Here is an 18,528-nt window from a genome sequence, read left to right on the forward strand (position 1 = left end):
TGTGATTATTTTACTGTATGTGTGATTACACACTCTATGTGTGATTACACACTCTCTGTGTGATTATTGTAATCACACACTCTCTGTGTGATTACTCTATTTACACCCCAAATAGAGTGTCAGCTTCCTGAATTGGGGCATGCTTCTGTATTTCTAGCCTATCCCCAATGCTGTGCATAGCGGAGGGTACACAGGAGGTCCTAGAACTACAGAATCAATGAATGAATAGCTCTGAGCTCACAAAATAAGGACAGGGTGAGAGACTGGACAGACTGTGCGTTTACCCTTTGTTCTCTTATTGTTCAAGTTCAGCAGGTTCTACTGCTGTAATTCTCCATTTTCCAGCCAGCATTGTATGCAATAACTTTATTAAGGTCAAAGAGATATCACATACAGATTTATCCAACAGGATCCAGAAACAGTTTACAGATATCATCTAAGACACACGGCTCTTTTGGACTAAAATGTTTCCAGCATCACAGATCACACAATGAGTTTATACATCAATAACGACTTTTATCTGGAGATACAGATGCTCAGCTTGCCTTCACTGTGGGGCCTTGGTGTTTCCATTGAGTTAAAACAAAGAGGCAAAGATTGATAATGCATACATCCTAGGAAATATTTAATGAGATGACAGACTGCTTCATGGAAGTCATTTTCAATTTATGGGTAACATACAAATCAGACTTTGTAAGTTGAGCTGAGACTTGAAAATTTTTAGTAATTGGATCTAGGACTTAATTAACTTTACAAATAAATAGGATTTAAACATTTAGCTGGTGGTCTAGGTTCTCCAGAATATCCTTGATAAACTAATATGGCAGCACAATATCTTGACTGTGGTGTCTGACACCCACATCTTCATCATTGTAAGGAAACAACACTCCACCAACACTCACAGCTATTGGGCCCATTGTTCATGGCCCATAGGAGAAAAGCCACAAAACACCATAGAAAGTTACAAGAATGTAAATATTTAGCTAACTAAATAGAATAGATATCAGGCAATTACCATCTACAACACTGAATATCTACTGATCAGGGAGGGAAAAAACTCCAAACCTTACTCACAATGCATTCAGGGTTAGATAAACCCAGAGAGACAAACCTGCAAATATACAAAGTAGTGAATATATTTCTTTAAACGTCCATTTAACAAATTCGTGATGCAAACTGGAAAATTTTCATACAGTTCAAATGTTCATTTTGTGAGGAAATGCTTTCATGCACTAAATAATATGAGCATTGATTCATCAAATTAAAAAAAAATACAGAGTAATTGTCTGAAACCAATACTTAGAGACTTCACAATCCTACAGGGCCTGCAACTAAAAAATAATAATACATGCACATTGTGATGCGCCAAACTGTCTTAGAGAAATCATTAAAACATCTTTCGCATCAAAAAGCAAAAGAAAATTCAATGCTATTTAATTTACTTTATGCGTATTACATACTAGAGACTTTAAGCTACAAAATGGTTCCACTATCTCAACACGCATACAAAACAACCATAAAAGTATGTGTATATAACAAGGTACTCTCCAATTAGCCATCTGTAATGAATAATATATCTCCTCATGTCATCTTTAAATACCATTTATCACGACCCAGGCCTTTCTGCTTTAATGAGGACGACAGATCTCTGATTTACATTCAACACTCTCCACATTAATAATTGATTGAAACTCTTAAAAAATTCTTCTGCCACTGACACAGAATGGGGAGAAACGATCTTCAGAAGAATGCCAAAACTACCCTGTTACATCTGATTGGTAAAAGAAGCAGGGGCAGCAGACTGTTGGCCAAACTCATCTGAGGATGGCCCCAAACTCGCCTGCTGGTTGTACCCACTGCTCGACCCATAGCTGTCTTGGTTGTACCCGCCTTGGTTGTAGCTACTGGAGTGCTTCTCCATGGGGTCTGAAAGATATCTCTGGCTCGAGGAATGCCAGCCGGTCTCCTTGAAAACAAACCAGATGTTTCCAGCCCAGAGGATAAAGTTCAAGAATCCAAAGACCTGAAGGAGGATCAAAGCAAGTGAGTGGACAGATTGGAGAGAAAGCTCAGAAAAATCTCAATTTCAGAAAAATCCTTCAAACGCAAAAGGTCACTTTTCACCTCCATGCAGAGGCTTCTTCCAGTTTCTGGTGTGGTCACTGTTTCATTTAGAATATATGACTTTTCATGAAGGCTTACTATGTGTTTGGCAGACAGAGGATGAGATGGTTGGATGGCATCACTGACTCTGTGGACGTGAGTGTGAACAAACTTTATGAGATAGTGAAGGACAGGGAAGCCCGGCATGCTGCAGTCCGTGGGGTCACAAAGAGTTGGACACAACTTTGTGAGTGAACAACAACAATGGAAGGGCTTTATTGCATCTATTCATTTAGTCATGGAAGGTGCTATTATACTCATATTAAAGATGTGAAAACAGGTTCAGCAAAAAGATAAGGAGCTTTTTTATGGCCACATGACTGGTTAGTAGCAGACCTGGGATAAGCCCTGTTCCACCTGACTCCACAGTTTGACCCTCTATCTAATCCACCACTATCTCCCCAAATGAGGTAACCCTCATGGTGTAAAATATCTTTAGGGGACGTGGGGTTATTTTCATTTTAATGATGGACCATTAACTTATAAGGTTACCTTCATTTTAATGCTAGAGATACTGCTTTTCCATTTATTGAAATGACAGAAATAAAATGAGTCAACTTAAAAAGTACGGAGGAAGCAGTGGTATAGGTGGTGTACAGACAAACACATGCATGGTAGTGCACACAGAAGTTGTGCTTTGAATATTGTATATTCTGTGCATCTCAGTCAGAGGTGAATGCCCAAACAATACTCTGAAGTCCAGGTTTCAGAGAAGTATGAAACATTTTCTCAACAACTGAATGTGAGACTTGCCTCACATGGAATCTCCTCCCTCTCTCCAGAAGCATGCCCTTGGTGAGCCAGAGGACTGGGTGTCACTTCCCTGGGTCCTAAGTGTTTTATGGAAACTGAGCTGTTTGTTACTGTAAGAGGCCCAAAGAGAACAGTTGTTTTGCAGCCTCTTCCAAAGTGGGTCAGTTGACTGCGAATTAAGCACAGCCAGTTGTAGCAGCCCCCTCTCAGAGACGGACAATGAGAGTGTGTGACAAAGCTGTGATGACATTAAAGTATATGGAGTTGTCACTCCAGCAGGATGCTGAACAATCAGGATGAACTTGGGCAGCAGTCACAGCTCTGGAGTGGGCTTTCAGAAGTTCCTTGCTGCGTCCAAGTAATTTATCCCTTAATTGCTGGATGGTGGGACGCCACAGAGTCACCTGGGGATGGGAGTGGCAGGTTAGGGAGTCAAGATGAGGGATACTGGGAGCTTGGAAAACCAGCTCCAAGCTTCATGATTTTAGCAGCAGGTGGGTCAGGGCATAGTATCTGAATCTCAGCCTTGGAGCCATCCCTTCTGGCTTCAGAATCTGAATGGCCTGGGCTCTGCAACTTTTTGCTTTATGTCTTTGGGCAAGGCAGTTAGCCTCTGAACTTCAGCATTTACAAAATTCTATGAAATGAAGACAATTATTCCTTGGTGGATAGTTGTGAGGATCAAACAGGGCGTATGTAAAGCAGCTAGACAGTGCTGGACACTGATCTATAAATTATGCTTTGAATCACTTTCTAAAATATTTCCACGAATTGCATTTGACTTTTCCTGAGACATAAACTGAATCAGGCTTTTTGATAGTGAGGTCATGTTCTTGAGGTGTCAAGATCAAAACTGAGCATCTAGGGGCTTCTCTAGCAGGACTCCCCATTTCCAGTGCTTCCACTACAGGGGGTTGTGGGTTCGATTACTGGTCAGGGAACAAAGATCCCAAGTGCCATGTGGTGTGGCCAAAAAATGAAATAAAATATATTGATAGCACTATTTTAAAAATATGATTGGACAGTCAAACCTTAAAATACAAAACAAAACAAATGACACTGCTAGACTCCTAAAAGATCTCACTGAAAATTAGTTTATCCAGACTTCCTTACCTTCCTCTCACCCTCCTCCCTTCCCTCCTTCCATCCCTCCCTCCAACCCTCTCCCAATCCCATCTTTCTTTTCTTCCTTTAATGTTAACCGAGATTTATTTAACATTGTGTGCCATGCTCTAGGCTCCTTGCTAAGGGAGATACAAAACATAAATGAGGTATTTATAGTATAATAGTTGCATGATCAAAATGAACTAGGAATCACTGACACAACTCTAATTTACACACAGGAGCCTTTAACCATGTGTACAATAACTAGGGTATTTTCCCTCAAGGGGGAGATCTTGATTAAATTATACCTCTGAAAGTATAGGTTGATATGAGTAGAAAAAACTATCATGGAATCTTTTCAGATATGAAGGGATGGTTCTACCCAGGACTATAATTTTATCTGTTTTCTATTCCTTGATCACTTCCTTTCCCCTGATGCTACTTCATTTCTAAAAAAGAGATGCCTGAAAAGAACCTAGAAATCAGGGGAATGCAGCTTTAAAGTAAGAATGTAAACAAGGCATTGCCATGGGCCTATTTAAGGAGTGGTGATGTCTTATTCTTACATCATAGAGGTAGACATCTATCACTATTGTAATAGGTGTCTTACTCTATTGTCATCACAGAGGTATCACAGACTTCTTGGCTGGCACATTTTAGGGGCACATGGGCCCTTGAATCTTTCCTTGTCATTTTGTTGCAACTGAAGTCAGAGTTGGCATTTTTATTCTAGCCTAGATGTGGGACAACAGAAAGAGAGGCTGAAAGAGACAGCACATAATATGAAAAGGAATGGGAGAGGACATTTAAATGATCTGACAAGATGTATCAAGATTGCACTGATGGAGAAACAGAAGTAGAAATTATGGATGATTTGTCACTTTCTGTTACTTGCAACCCAATCATCACACCTCATATAGACACTGGTACCAGAATTGGGCTACAAAGAACAGACTTTACAGATAAGGAGACTGTTTTGGTTTAGCCAGTTTAGGTGGAGTTTTCTGCCACTAGGAACTGGAGGACACTGACATGGATAACTTATGGATAACCTACAACAGCACCAGACCCACCCCTCCACACACATGACATGATTTGCTTTCCATCCATTATTCTTTTGGTTTTTAAGACATATGTCACATGGTTTCTCATTCAAAACTTCCAACGCCTTGTTGGAAGAGACATCAGAAGCGGGATTACATGGACTATGGAGGATGTCATCATTTACTAAAAGAACTAACAAACATACTGAATGATTTCATCTTTGCTCTCTTAGATTCTGAGATCAGGGTTATAATAATTTTCATTAAGCACTGCCTGTAAACAAACTATAGAAGCAGTAGAATATATTTTAACATATACCTCAAAGTATTCACCCACAGGTATGGCTAGAAATAAGTAAAAATTACTGTGAGATCCTAATAATAGTTTATTTCAATGTTATTATCTTATTAATAAGGCAAGATTCACAGTCAAATCATCAGCAGCCGATGAGCCAATCTTTTTCCCTTTTCATATGCCTTCTTAAATTCCAGAAAGCTGTAGAAACATAAGTTAACCTTGAAGGAAAGATAATTATTTTTTAAAGGTTGCTAAAGAATGTCGATCCTTCAGTGAACACTGTTGGCCCTTCTATTCTTTGTAACTACTACTTTTTGCTGTCATTATAGTTTCTGTCTCTCAGATATAGTTTCCTTCTTTGGAATAACACAAGTTCTTACACTCATGAAGTAAGAATCCAATTTAGTGGCTCTGCTATCTGTCAGACGTCCTGTCTCCCAGTAAGAGTCATATACTTGATGATAATACTGGACTTTGTTCAACTAATATAGCTCTGCTTTTCTGAAGTTATCAAGCAACTAAACCAAGAGCATGGAGAAGATTAAAAAATTACCATAACTATTATAGGTATTTTTTATTCTATGATTTCTATCTGTACCTGACTGTGTCTGTGTATTTTTCTCTAGACAATCAACTGGGTATATTCTATGTGTGGCTTGAACGAAGTTTTCATCCCAGGAAACCTCTAAGCTATCAAATATTCCTTTTAACTTCTGGCAGACTTCAGTCTTAAAGTTCAGATTTTATATCTGCTTCTGCCTTAGAATTCTGACTTGACCGTCATCCAAGCAAAAGCTGTCTGAACCTGCTGGGCTCTTGTTAAGAACTCCGTAATTGGACACATTAAAGTCTATGGGTTCTGACAATAGAAAACTTGAAGGCCAAAGGATCATCTAGCCCATAGAGTGAACTATCACCTTTTAGACTAGACTCCATTCAGAGGCAAAACATTTCCCAGATGACTCCTGGGACACTTTTCTGATTCCCATGATTGGCAAATGAAGATCTGAGAGGGAAACATACCACAGAAGTGTTTAGGCTGGACATCACAGGGCTGTGGACAGCCGTGCATTTGTTGGATGGCTGTTTGCAAGCTGACATCAGTAACAATACTTCTTTGGGATCTGTAGCGACCTTGACATCAGACAGTCCTTTTGCCCAAGCTGATGAACCCACCAACCACAAGAACGAAAAGACTACAGTGACGATGAAGTCCTACAGGAACAAACAGAAAGAGAAAATAGGAAGAGAAAAGTGAGTTCTAGAAACAAATCAATTGGTTTGCCTTTCGAAAAATTCCATGTGCTATGCAAGATCCCACAGCATTGGAACCACGTTGAAAAATGAATAATAGTTATCTGATATTAATTTGTATCTCCAGAAAATAAACAATAATAGTAACACTAATGAATGATTACTGTGTTTCTGACAAGGGGGGGGGGCGACTTGTCATAACTTTCTTTGTGACCCTCCCTCTCTAAAGAGGGTGGGACTGGGAGGCACTCCCAAGACTTCAGCAGATCATGTTCTAACATAAGACAATCGTGCAGATTTACTGTATTTATGTTTGACTACTAGAAAGATGTTGCATCCTATTTACCTAGATAACAAAACACTGATCTGGGAAGGAAAATAGTATATTTAATATAGCAACAGGAATTATTTTAAATGAAAAATGCCTCAAGTAGAAAACCTGTTTCTTTCCTATCTGAGGCCATGGTGCTATCACTTACTCTGGTTAGCCTTCCCTCATGCTGTGACTGAATTACTCTTCATCAAGATCCTGAGGAGCACTTACATTCTAAAGATGCTGTTGTGGATATTTGTTAGGTGTGACTTTTGGAGAGGGTCCACTGCTAAGACTGAATCTTCTGAACAACTGGTCTCTTTCCATCCAGGGGTCATTGTAAATTATGTAACTCACCAATTGACCATTTCATGTTGCCTTTAGAAAACTTAGGGCCAATTCGTTACCCACTTATAATGTGTTTTTTTTTTAAATAAAGTCTGGCTATTTGAACCCTATTCTGAACTGTGTTTTATATACCCATCCTGCCTTTCCTGTCTTCTTTCCTTCTCATTTGTAATTAATTTCATCCTGAGTTTCATATGTCCTTCTAAGTCATTTGAAGGTGTTTCTGGAAAGAGATAGGGGTAAAAACAAAAAGGCAAACAAATATAGTATCTATAGTTGTTTCAAATCAGAAAGACCATTTGGAATAGAGAAACTCATGGGTTGGGGTTTGAATTAGAAATTGGAGGAATGGTTATAAATAAATAAGCCAGATTAACTGTATCAAATACAACTTCTATTCATGTTCAATCTGGTACCTTTATTCAATTACTCCTCCATTTACTCAGACAATTTTTGAGTCATGCACCAGGTCTTACAAGGGTTTACAAATGTAAAATATGGACTTTTCTCTCTTGAGATTACATAGTTATTAGTGGTCATAGACACTCTGTAATTCTAAGACAGTAGCTGGCATTATGCTCATCATAAATAGAAACAGTTTTATTGGAGTATAATTGCTTTCCAACATTGTGTTAGCTTTTGCTGTACAATGAAGTGAGTCAGCTATATGTACACGTATATTCTGTCCCTCTTGAACCTCCTAGCCCCATCTCATCCCACCAGTCTAGGTCACCACAGAGCACCGAGTTGAGCTACCTGTGCTATGCAAGAAATAGACTTTTAAAAAGGCTGTTAGGATGGGGAAATGCTGAAGAACAGAGTCAAGTGAAAACTCTCAGTTGGAAATTATAGAAAATAATAAAGTTTTCAGACTTATGTATTAAAATAACAGTAATACTACCTAAAATTTACTGAGCAGTTATCATGTGATTCCAAGTTTACATGTATTAATTCCAAGTGTACATGTATTAATTCATTTAATCCTGACAACAGATCTATGAAACAGATGCTAATCCTGTCCTCATTTTACAGTTGAGGAAACTGAGGCCCAAAAAGTTAAATAAAATTCTCAGAGTCAAGAGTTAGTAAGTTGGGGAGCCAGGATTCTAAGCCTGGCTGTCTGCTTCCAGAACCTGAGAGCTTCACTATTCTATATAGCTTTTCATGTCTGCTTTAAGGAATACTTGGCTTTTTTTTTTTTAATCTTCTTTCTTTACAAAAAAAAATTATTTGACTGTTCAGGCTCTTAGTTGTGGCATGCGAACTCTTAGTTGCAGTGTTTGGGATCTACTTTTCTGACCTGGATGGAAGCTGCATTGGGAGCACAAGTCTCAGCCACTGGACCACCAGAGAAGTCCCAGGAACATTTATTTTTTAATTTAAAATAAGTGCATTAAGAAACTTAAAAAGTAGTAATGAATCACTTTCGATATAAACTTTTTGACTGAAGTCAGGACCTATGTCCTTGGAGTTATTTTGGGAAGCCAATCCAACCCTTTCCCCGAGTACCATCTCATAAAGAGGGATCAGTATATTGTATACAATATCTCAATACTAATTAAAAGCTCAGAGTCTGTCTTCAGATTGACCTGGGACTGAATCCTGATGTTTTGACTTACTTGAAGCCTGAATTCTGCCCTCTGTAAATTGGGCTAATAACAGTATCTGTGTCATTGGATGGTTGTGAGAAGTGAAAATGTGCAGGCTTGCCTCTTTTCCAGAGTAAGATGTCAGCTGCATGAGGGCAGGTGCTTTGTCTACCTTGCCTATTGTTGGGTCTTGGCAGAAAAGGTGTTAGCAACATTTGTTGAGAGAATGAAAGAAAGAAAGAATAAATGAACATACAAAATAGTCTCAATCTGGTTCTATAAACTTTTATATAGGAGTTTACCAGGTGGTATGTAAGCTTGTATGTTTTTAAACATATTTTATAATTAGATCAAATAAAAAGAGCATGGCAATGTGATCGAGGCACTGACTGATTATATCAATAGCTGTCCCAGACAGAACTTCAGGTGCCCTATTTGTACCAGGATTTATAATTAGACCAAACAAAAAATGTCATTAGAATTGAGTTTTTCTATTAAAAAAAATAAGCAGCCTCAAATGGTTTTCTATAACTAAGCAAAGCGTGACAACCAGGAGACTATTTCAAAATTCTAGCTTGAGTATCAATTAGCCTGAACGTTTTTTGGACTTTGGGTATAATCTAAGTTTTGAAGCTACATTCAGGGAGAGATTTGGGAGCAAACCTGACCCCCACTTTCTTCCCATCTTTTAATCCAGGGGTCCCCAAACTCCAGAATCTGACACCTGATGATCTGAGGTGGAGCTGATGTAATCATAATAGAAATAAAGTGCACAATAAATGTAATGCACTTGAATCATCCCAAAACCTTCCCTGCCCCCACCCCACACCACCATCCATCCTCCCCCTTCCCCATCCCTCCTCTCTCTTCCCCCACTCCTCCTCCTCTCCCCTCCCCCATCCCTTTTCCCCTCTTCCCCTCTTCCCCCGAGGAAAAACTGTCTTCCATGAAATCAATCCCTGATGCCAAAAAGGTTGGGGACTGCTGCTTTAATCTACTGAACCAGGTTCATTTTGCTCAATGCTCAGCAAGCCAAAATCCTGACAAGCCTAGGAGTGCAGCAAAGAAAAGATTTTTTTGCAAGAGAGCCAAGCGAGAAGATGGGAAAACAAATCTCACATTTGCCCCAGAGGGCAAGGGGTGAGATATTTATGGAATACGGCAGCAGAGCGGGTTTAGGCAAAGGGAGTGTGGGGAAGGGTGATTGAAAGAAGGTGCAAGAATCCTCGTTCTGCACAGGCATAACTAGGCCTAGTAGGTCTCCGCTCTTGGAGTTTTTCTAGCCCACTGATGTGAAAAGGTCAACTAGCAGACACTGGTGCATACCCAGTTGAAGGTTGTGGGTTCTATTCCATCTTCATCAGATCAGTTGAAACTAAACACAGCTGATTCCAGTTTCCTTCTCCTTGGAGGAAAGGTAAGTCTTAAAATAACTGTGATTACGGAAGGTAGGTGAAATGGACTTAAACCGTGGTTTCACTTCAATTGGCCAAACCCACCTGGAACTCGCTGTGATTCATGCAAGTCACCTCCTGGACACAGAACATGGTAGAGAGGGCAGAGGGTTCGTTAAAAACTGTCCCAAACTAGTGGCTGTCTTAGGAAACAGCTGCTGTCACGTGTGTGCTGTCACATTCAGAGTGTTCCCTGTATGCCAGGCACTCTGCTAACCACTTGCAGACGTCATTAACCCTGTAGCTGAGGTCCTTAGGTCAGCCCTGCTTTGCTTAAGAGGAAACTGAAGAACAGACAGGCCAAATGCTCTCCTGATAACTAGTGCCTCACTTGACTGCTATGCCATATCATGAGCTTTCTTCAGTGCATTTTAGGAAGATAGCTATCTTAGTTGATGCTCTCTAAGCTTCAGTCATTTGGTACTACCTGAACAATTCTGATTTTATGTGCATATCTCTGGTGTTACTGTTCAACATTTCATTTAAAGCAAATTACCCTTTTTACATAAATAAGGTTATCTTAGAAGGAAATTATATGTGTACAATAAATGTTAAACCAACCAACTTTTTATAGGTAGAAGAAAACTGAAAACATAAAGGCTATACAGTGAAAATACTTTAAATTCTAGCTGGGGATGTTTGCACAAGGCTTTGGGATCTAGGATCTCTGTTAAAAAGGAGATTCATGAGTGTTAAAAGGATATTAAAGAAATACTAGCATGACCTAATTAGAAGGCTTAAACTAAATATGGAGCAACTTTTCACTCATCTTACTTAATGCCATGTTAATGGTCCACCTAAAATAACCTCTGTGCCAGGAGAGATAAATGCCTCGTACTTGAGAAGTGACTTTCTTCTGATGGTGCAGGCGAGGACCCAGTTTTTACAAATGCTATACCTCGTTTATCTAACAGAGATAAAGTATGCATGGAAGAAACTCAAGACATACATTTGTAACATCTACCGTTAAGTTACCAGGATGCACATAAAAGGTATCTTCTGCTAGCTTGGCTTGTGCCACTTCCTCTCATTGAAAGGAGAGGCTGCCATTCAAAAGGTGCTTTAATGTTTCCCCCAAACTCTCAGTGTATGTATGTGGCCCCCATAAGACCCCAAAAAGTAGCCAGAGCAGACATTACTAGCTCCATACTGTAGACGAAGAAACTGTGACCATGAAGGCTGAATGATGTGCCCATGGTCCATTAAGTGGTTTATAAATTTTGCTCTGAGCTACTGGTCTCACTTTTCCAAAAGAACATGGACACGCTATGTGGTTGTGTTTCTGCAGTATGTGCTAAGAATCTGCTCAATGATCCAAGAAAACAGCTTCCTCAGCAGAGGGAGCAGCCTGGCTTCATGTTGCCTGGGTGGTTTGTTTCTATTTTGTTGGTTGGGTGTGTTTTTGTTGCCCCCAGTTCTCCTAATTTACTGTTAGCAAGCTCATTTTTACTAGAATGTAATTTAATATGTTAAAGATCCTTGTCCTGGATCAGTCTGGGGAATACAAAAGGGAGTCATCTTTGGTGACAGAAAACTTGGTATTTTAGAACCAGGTAAACCTGTCTGGCGGCTCAGTGGTAAGGAATCGCCCTGCAACACAGGAAATGCAGGTTTGAACCCTGGGTTGGGAAGATCCCCTGGAGGAGGAAACAGCAACTCACTCCAGTATTCCTGCCTGGAGAAACCCAAGGACAGAGGAGCCTGGCGGGTTAAAGTCTATGGGGTTGCAAAGAGTTGGACACGACTTAGGGACTAAACCACAATCAACGATAAGAACCTATCTCTATTTCTCCCTGATGATGGCACACTGCAGCTCCACTGGATATTGGTAAACACGGTCAATTTCACATGTCTGTTAGCAACTATTCACAAAATGTCAACTCCAATGACTTAATTATCTATCCTATTTGATGGCTTTGCTCTTTTTACCATGGCTGACACCTACATTGAGAGCCTACACTAGAAACTGGGTAATCCAGTGGGTCACCCTCATCCTCAGTATAGCTGGATTCACTTTTCTCAGTCAGCTTTCAGGAGTCCCAGAATGAAGCTGTGAATGAGGAAACACAAAAATCAAACAGCGTGAGAGAGGCTCTGATCAGGGAAGAGATTTGGACCTGTCTTTGAAGAGACAACTGCCGAGCAGTGGGCTGAATGGGATAACCTTCTGTTCTCTCACAGGTTTATTTCATTATTTCATTTGAAACACTAATAAAAATGACATCTGACTTCTGGAGAATGTCTAGTTTTTAACATGCTATGGCAGAAGATGCTTGTGGCCCAGTTGGTAAAGAATCCGTCTGCAATGCGGGAGACCTGGATTCGATCCCAAGGTTGGGAAGATCCCCTGGAGGAGGGAAAGGCTACCCATTCCAGTATTCTAACCTGGAGATTCCATGGGCTGTATAGTCCATAGGGTCACAAAGAGTCGGACACGACTGAGCGACTTTCACTCATGGCAGAGATCATTTGATCTACATAATCACTGAGTGATGATGAAGTTAATTATACTCATTTACAGATCCAGGGAGGTTAAATGATGTGTCCAAATTTTCATAAGTAACTGAGAGTAGAATTTGGGCTGCATGAAAGTGAGTAGTTTTCCATCATGCCCTGCTGTTCTGAAGTTTCAGCTACCTAATTGTGGGAACACAGATATAGCAAGAAATTACACTAAGTTACAAAGAAAAAAATGACTTCTCCTTCACAATTCTCTTTCTATATGGACAGTAAAGGAGAAAGTCTCAGATGGCTGCTAATATGTCTCTAATACCTATTTAATAAACTTAATATCCACCTATTAAAGAAAATCAGCCCTAGGCTCAGAGCCGTCAGGCAAACAATGGTACTTGGCTGGAACACAGTACTGTTTATTTTCTATTGATTCACTTCTGGGTTTATCTTCTAATTATGTCGAATAACACTAGACTTCTATATTCAGGAGTGGTAGAGTTTTCTTCAACAATAGATTTTGTTGAAGTTAAAAAATAATTTAATTTAAAGAACAACAGTAAATAACTTGTGGCCCACATGACAGAAGAAGGGCGGAGAATGCCTGAGGTTTTGAAAGAACTGCATGGCCCCATTCTGGGCTGGAAACACCGAGATTCTAACCCAGTGCTATCTCATAGAAATAGAACGTGAGCCAGAGTTGGCTGTCACATATGTAATTTTATGTTTAATAGTGACCACATTTTTTCATAAAAAAGCAAAAAGAGATTTGTGCAATTATAGTAATACATTACATGCATTAATATAATATAGCTCAATATTTAAAAATATTATCATTTCATATATTATAAAATTATAGATAAGACAGTTTACTTTTTTTGGTATTAAGTCTTTGAAATCTGGTGTGTAATGGATACCTACAGTACATCTCACTTTGGTGTCAGCCACATTTCAAGTGTTCAACAGTCAATGTGTGATGGGACAGTTTAATTCCAGTCTACAATTAACAAGTGGAAGCACATTTACATTCAGGCTCCACTGACAGTGATGCCCTTTGTTTTGTTTTGGGTCACTGAGGTCACAATTTTTCTTGGAACTTGAGCCTGAGATGACGCTGGAAGCCATTTTTTAGCTTAGCTTTTACAAGGCCAGCATGCCTTTTGCATCCGTCCTGGCCTATAGGATTTCTTACATGGATTGAGGTGATGGCCTGAAACATTGTCTCAGTGGTCTGGTGGAGGGCTGAAGGAAGACCAATGACCAAAGGGAGCCTTAGGTTTTCAATACTGGCAGTCAAGGGAGAGACGGACCACAGGAACAGCCCTGCCAAATGGGAGCCACGTTTCAGCTTCAGAGTGGGGGCAAAGTTTGAGGTGACCCCTCTATTCTCAAGACATATGCCAAGATGGTGGCTGGTGAAATGGGATGACACAAGGAGTCCCATTTTACAGATGGGATATATTACTTAAATCCGCTTGAAAGATGCAGAGCCAAGATTCAGACCCAAGGAGTTTGGCTCCAGAATCTGTATGCCTAATCTATTATAAAAGCACTCTGTTGCTTTTAAAGGCCAGCGATTTTATTTACTCATGATAAAAATTAAGTTGCAGTATTTATACTTATGGCTGTCATTTAGAGATCAGTTACTATGTACCAGACACTGTACACAGTGTATAACCCATGTATAGCGCATTTAGTTCTCATAATAACACTTCAAGGTGGCTATTATTGACTCCACTTGACAAATGAGAAAACTGATGTTCAGAGAGATCAAGGAAGTTGCTGGAGAGCTCCCAGTCACTAAGTTGGCTAAGTTCTGCCTGCGACTATGGTTTGTTGAGCTTCAAAGTCTGTGTTTCTTACTGGAAGCTGAACCTCATTGTATTCCAAACCAGTTTTGATGGGGGGCTTGCTATGTGTCAGGCATGCTGTCGATGTGCTTCACACATTTCCCCTCGGTTCAGTCTTACTACAACCTTATGAAGTAGCATCAGCTTTTCCATTTTACAGATGAAGAAGCTTAGAGAAGGTAAGTAATTAGAGGAATTGGGCCCCAAACTCAGATCTAACTCCAAATTCAATGGATTCATTCATTTGCCCATCATTTTACTTGTCCCTTTTTTAAATCATCTGTTCAATACTTATTATTTTCCCACTCTGGGCTGGGTTCTGTTCTAAAAATGGGGTGTGTATGTGTGTGACAGTCATGTCTGACTCTCTGTGACCCTTTGGACTGTAGCCTGCCAGTCTCCACACCAGCCAAAGACCTGTTCTTGGCCCACCAGTGGTTTACATCTTTGCCTGCTCTGCACTATCTGGGTTGTTTCACATTACTACTGTGACAATACACTATCGCCACACTGTCAGCTACTCAGAACTGTGCAGAAAGAAAGATGCAGAGGGTGGGGATGCTCTTTCATGGAAGGTAGGTAACAATCAATCATCTGGTTCCATGTGTGAAGAATCTGGCTTATGCTGGAGAATCAGTGTAGGATTTCATTTCTTTTTCTCTTAAGTTAAATTTGATTATGATTGCCATACTGCACTTTTCCAGTCTGTTCCCAGAGAACTTTATCCATCGATTTGTGGTTGCTCAGATGTGGAACTGAACCTTCCTGCTTCTTGTTTCAAATGTTTCTTATGAAAAAAAAAAAAAGATCTCCTGCATTCCTCCCTATAGCTCAGTCATAGACAATTGATTTCATAATCTGGTTGCAAGAAGGAGGTGTTCTTGGCTGTTTGGCGTTTTTGGAATGGAAACAAGGTCTTCAGTAGCTTGCTGCAATGCTGTTGTAAATCATATGCTAAAAACACTCCTTACAACCTGCTCTGGTTTCCAATCGATTCAGCCAAAGCTTTTCATTACAAATAGCACAAACATTTCTGAACAAGTTAATAGTAATATAAGAAAATTAACTACTGTTTTAAATAAATTACTAGAAATAATAGTAACATTACTAGTAATAGATGCTATTGATCTAGTGCCTACTGTAAGTCAGGCCCCATGCTAAGACCTTTACAAACACTATTCCACTTAATCTTTACCAAGGATTTGTGAGGTAGGTCTTATATACAGACTTTTAGAGAAAAAAGTATTACCTAGTAGTACAGTCTAGTCTTTGTAATCAGGTAGCCCTGGGTTCAAATCTCAACTCTTTCTAAGTATCTCTGGGACCTTATTAAGCCTGTTTTCCGATCTGTAAAAAGGGACAATAGTGACATATATTTTCACAGGATTTTTGTCAAGAATAAATGAGTTAACTCAATAAAATGCTTTGCTCAGTACACAAATATATAATTTACACAAACATATTCTATACGTAATAATTGAATATATAACAGTCTAGAAAAATCCATTGGTATTATCCAGTGGGTTTTGATGGTAAAATAAATCAGGTGGTTCATTCACTTATTCAACAAATCTCTAGTAAGAACTGACTAGATGCCAGGTCTCAGGAATACAATACACTATCAAAAACAGACATGATCCTAACATCCATTCTTTTGGAGGAGAGAAACCTTACGTAACCACAGAAGAATTTGTAATTGAAAATGGTGAGAATGGATTTTCAGGAAAGAGACCTGGTGTTCTTAAAATAAACAAAAATGCATGTGGGGCATTGATCAGTTTAGCGGGGGACAAGGAAAGCTACACAGACCTGGTTGTATCCAGAATTCTTTCAGGTTTGTCCCTTGGGTGGTTCTCCAAGCAGACTCATGTTGAATAATAAGCACACTGTGAAATGACTTATCTGGAAGGCCCCTGAATTAGCATGCAGAGGAAGCTTCGGGCTTCTCTCTGCTACCTGCTTAATCAAGGCCCAAGAAGGATGCATGTTCACACTGATCAGGACCAAGAGGGAAGCTGAAGTGTGAGGGGAAGAAGCTTGTTTATTGGGGACTTTGGGGGCCCACATGTCTGCTGAGGCTATCAGCTCTTTGCACTTGTAACTCTCTCCCTCTAAGAAGGCCAAGAAACAGAGTGATCGGGGTAAAGAGACCTGAGATGGGTCTGTTTATATATCTAAATGTTGGCAGAAGAGTAGTCCTGCCTTTCTGGACCCTTGCACTCTACAGGGTTATAAGCCTAGGGAAACAACCAGCGCTGTTACTGTTTCTAAGTGAGTTGCTAGCGTGTGCAGAAAATGACACTCTTTCCAAATACTTGGATACTGGTTTTGACACATCTACCAATAAGTACAGAAACAAGTAAGATGCCTAAGTCTTAGGCTGCAGATGAGGCAACTGTTGAAATCAATTTAGATGTCTTAAAAATAATTGGGAAAAATCACATCTATAGAGTTAGTCAAGGATAAGTCTGGAAATTTGGAAATGATGCTTATTGAGCATCTTGCCAATTTTTTAAAATAAATTTTTCTGTATTATTTAGCATTTCTAAAATATTTTTTGATCTGCCATTGAACTAGCTAGATGAAATTTGTCTAAGGTTTAGACAATTAACCACCAGCTTTGTTTACTTGACAATAAACATCTGGGTACTGTAAACATTTCTGGAAAACAACAGATGTCAGGCAGCATATAGATGAAACATCTGGAGGAAACACAGTGTATAGGAGATATGACAGGAGGCCAGAAGTCAAGAGCAGCCATATTTGAACTTTACCACTCACATGTACCCTGGGCTACAATGTTCTTACATTGTAGGAACAAAACTACTCCATCACAATGATACATATATATGAATATACATAGATGCTTCCCAGGTGGCACAGTGGTAAACAATCTGCCTGCCAATGCAGGAGAGGTATGAGGTGTGGGTTTGATTACTGGGTTGGGAAGATCCACTGGATGAAGAAATGGCTACCTATCCCAGTATTCTTGCCTGGAAAATTCTATGGACAGAGAAGCCTAGTGGGCTACAGTCCATGTGGTTGCAGAGTTGGGCAAGACTGAATGACTGAGCATGCACACACATAGATAAACAGATCTCTCTCTCTATGTGTATGCATACACACACACCTCACACACACTTTTTGAAAAACAGATAACACACAACTACGTTTTTTCCTCCATACAACGACACACAGTAGAGACACGAATGTTGAAAATACCAGGCAATCTAAAGAAATTTCCTAATTGGTCTAAGTAAATTTAAGTTGCCTCCCCCACCAACCTATATTTAAAAATGGACGCATTTTATAGAAAATCATTTCAAGTAAGCTACGCTGAGAAACTGTGACTCTGAAAATGACAGTAGACCTCTCCGGGGCCACCTTCTGAACCCTTCAGGTTCCTCTTTGAACTTTGCTCTGTGCTCTCTTGCTATCACTTTTCTTGAAGCTGGAAAGACGTGCATACCTTCCTTCTCCAGAATTACGTAATGTTAGAGTGGGAAGGAACTGCCGACGAGATAAATCCAGGCTGTCAAATACTCCTTTGAAAACATAATCCTATTATTAACTTACTATTCTACACTACTGAAATCTCCAGATAGGACATGGTATGCATGGTTGGAAATAATACAGTGAAGAAAACTTAATCACAGATTTAAAAACTCTCTGGGCTTCAGTGTTTACATCTGTAACATGGAAGAGGAGTGCCTGACTTACAAGGTTGGTGTGAGGGTTATAAATACAAATGTTAATCATGGGGACTGCAGTACTTTCACTGATGCATTAACAGTTGAGATAGTGACCTTGGATAAGAGGATGAAACCTTCAAGAGATATGGCCTGATTTTGTCATGGTCAATGACAGTTGACAATGAGTTCAGCAATAATGACTTGCTTTTTTTTTTT

General features: G+C 39.7%; 1 protein-coding gene across 2 annotated transcripts in view; it reads right to left on the reverse strand.

The window, feature by feature from the left end:
- Positions 1 to 351: 351 nt before the first annotated feature.
- SYNPR (synaptoporin) overlaps positions 352 to 18,528 on the reverse strand; it is a 284,287-nt gene continuing 266,110 nt past the window's right edge. For both annotated transcript variants that reach the window (XM_043442963.1, XM_043442964.1), the window contains 2 exons: positions 6,385 to 6,576; positions 352 to 2,023 (listed from right to left, as the gene is read on the reverse strand). In XM_043442963.1, coding sequence (XP_043298898.1) covers positions 1,766 to 2,023; positions 6,385 to 6,576 — 450 coding nt within the window. In that variant the 3' untranslated portion in view covers positions 352 to 1,765. The remainder of the gene's footprint in view (positions 2,024 to 6,384; positions 6,577 to 18,528) is intronic.

Source organism: Cervus canadensis, chromosome 22 (assembly GCF_019320065.1).
Source record: "Cervus canadensis isolate Bull #8, Minnesota chromosome 22, ASM1932006v1, whole genome shotgun sequence".
In the NCBI taxonomy this organism is placed as follows: domain Eukaryota; kingdom Metazoa; phylum Chordata; class Mammalia; order Artiodactyla; family Cervidae; genus Cervus; species Cervus canadensis.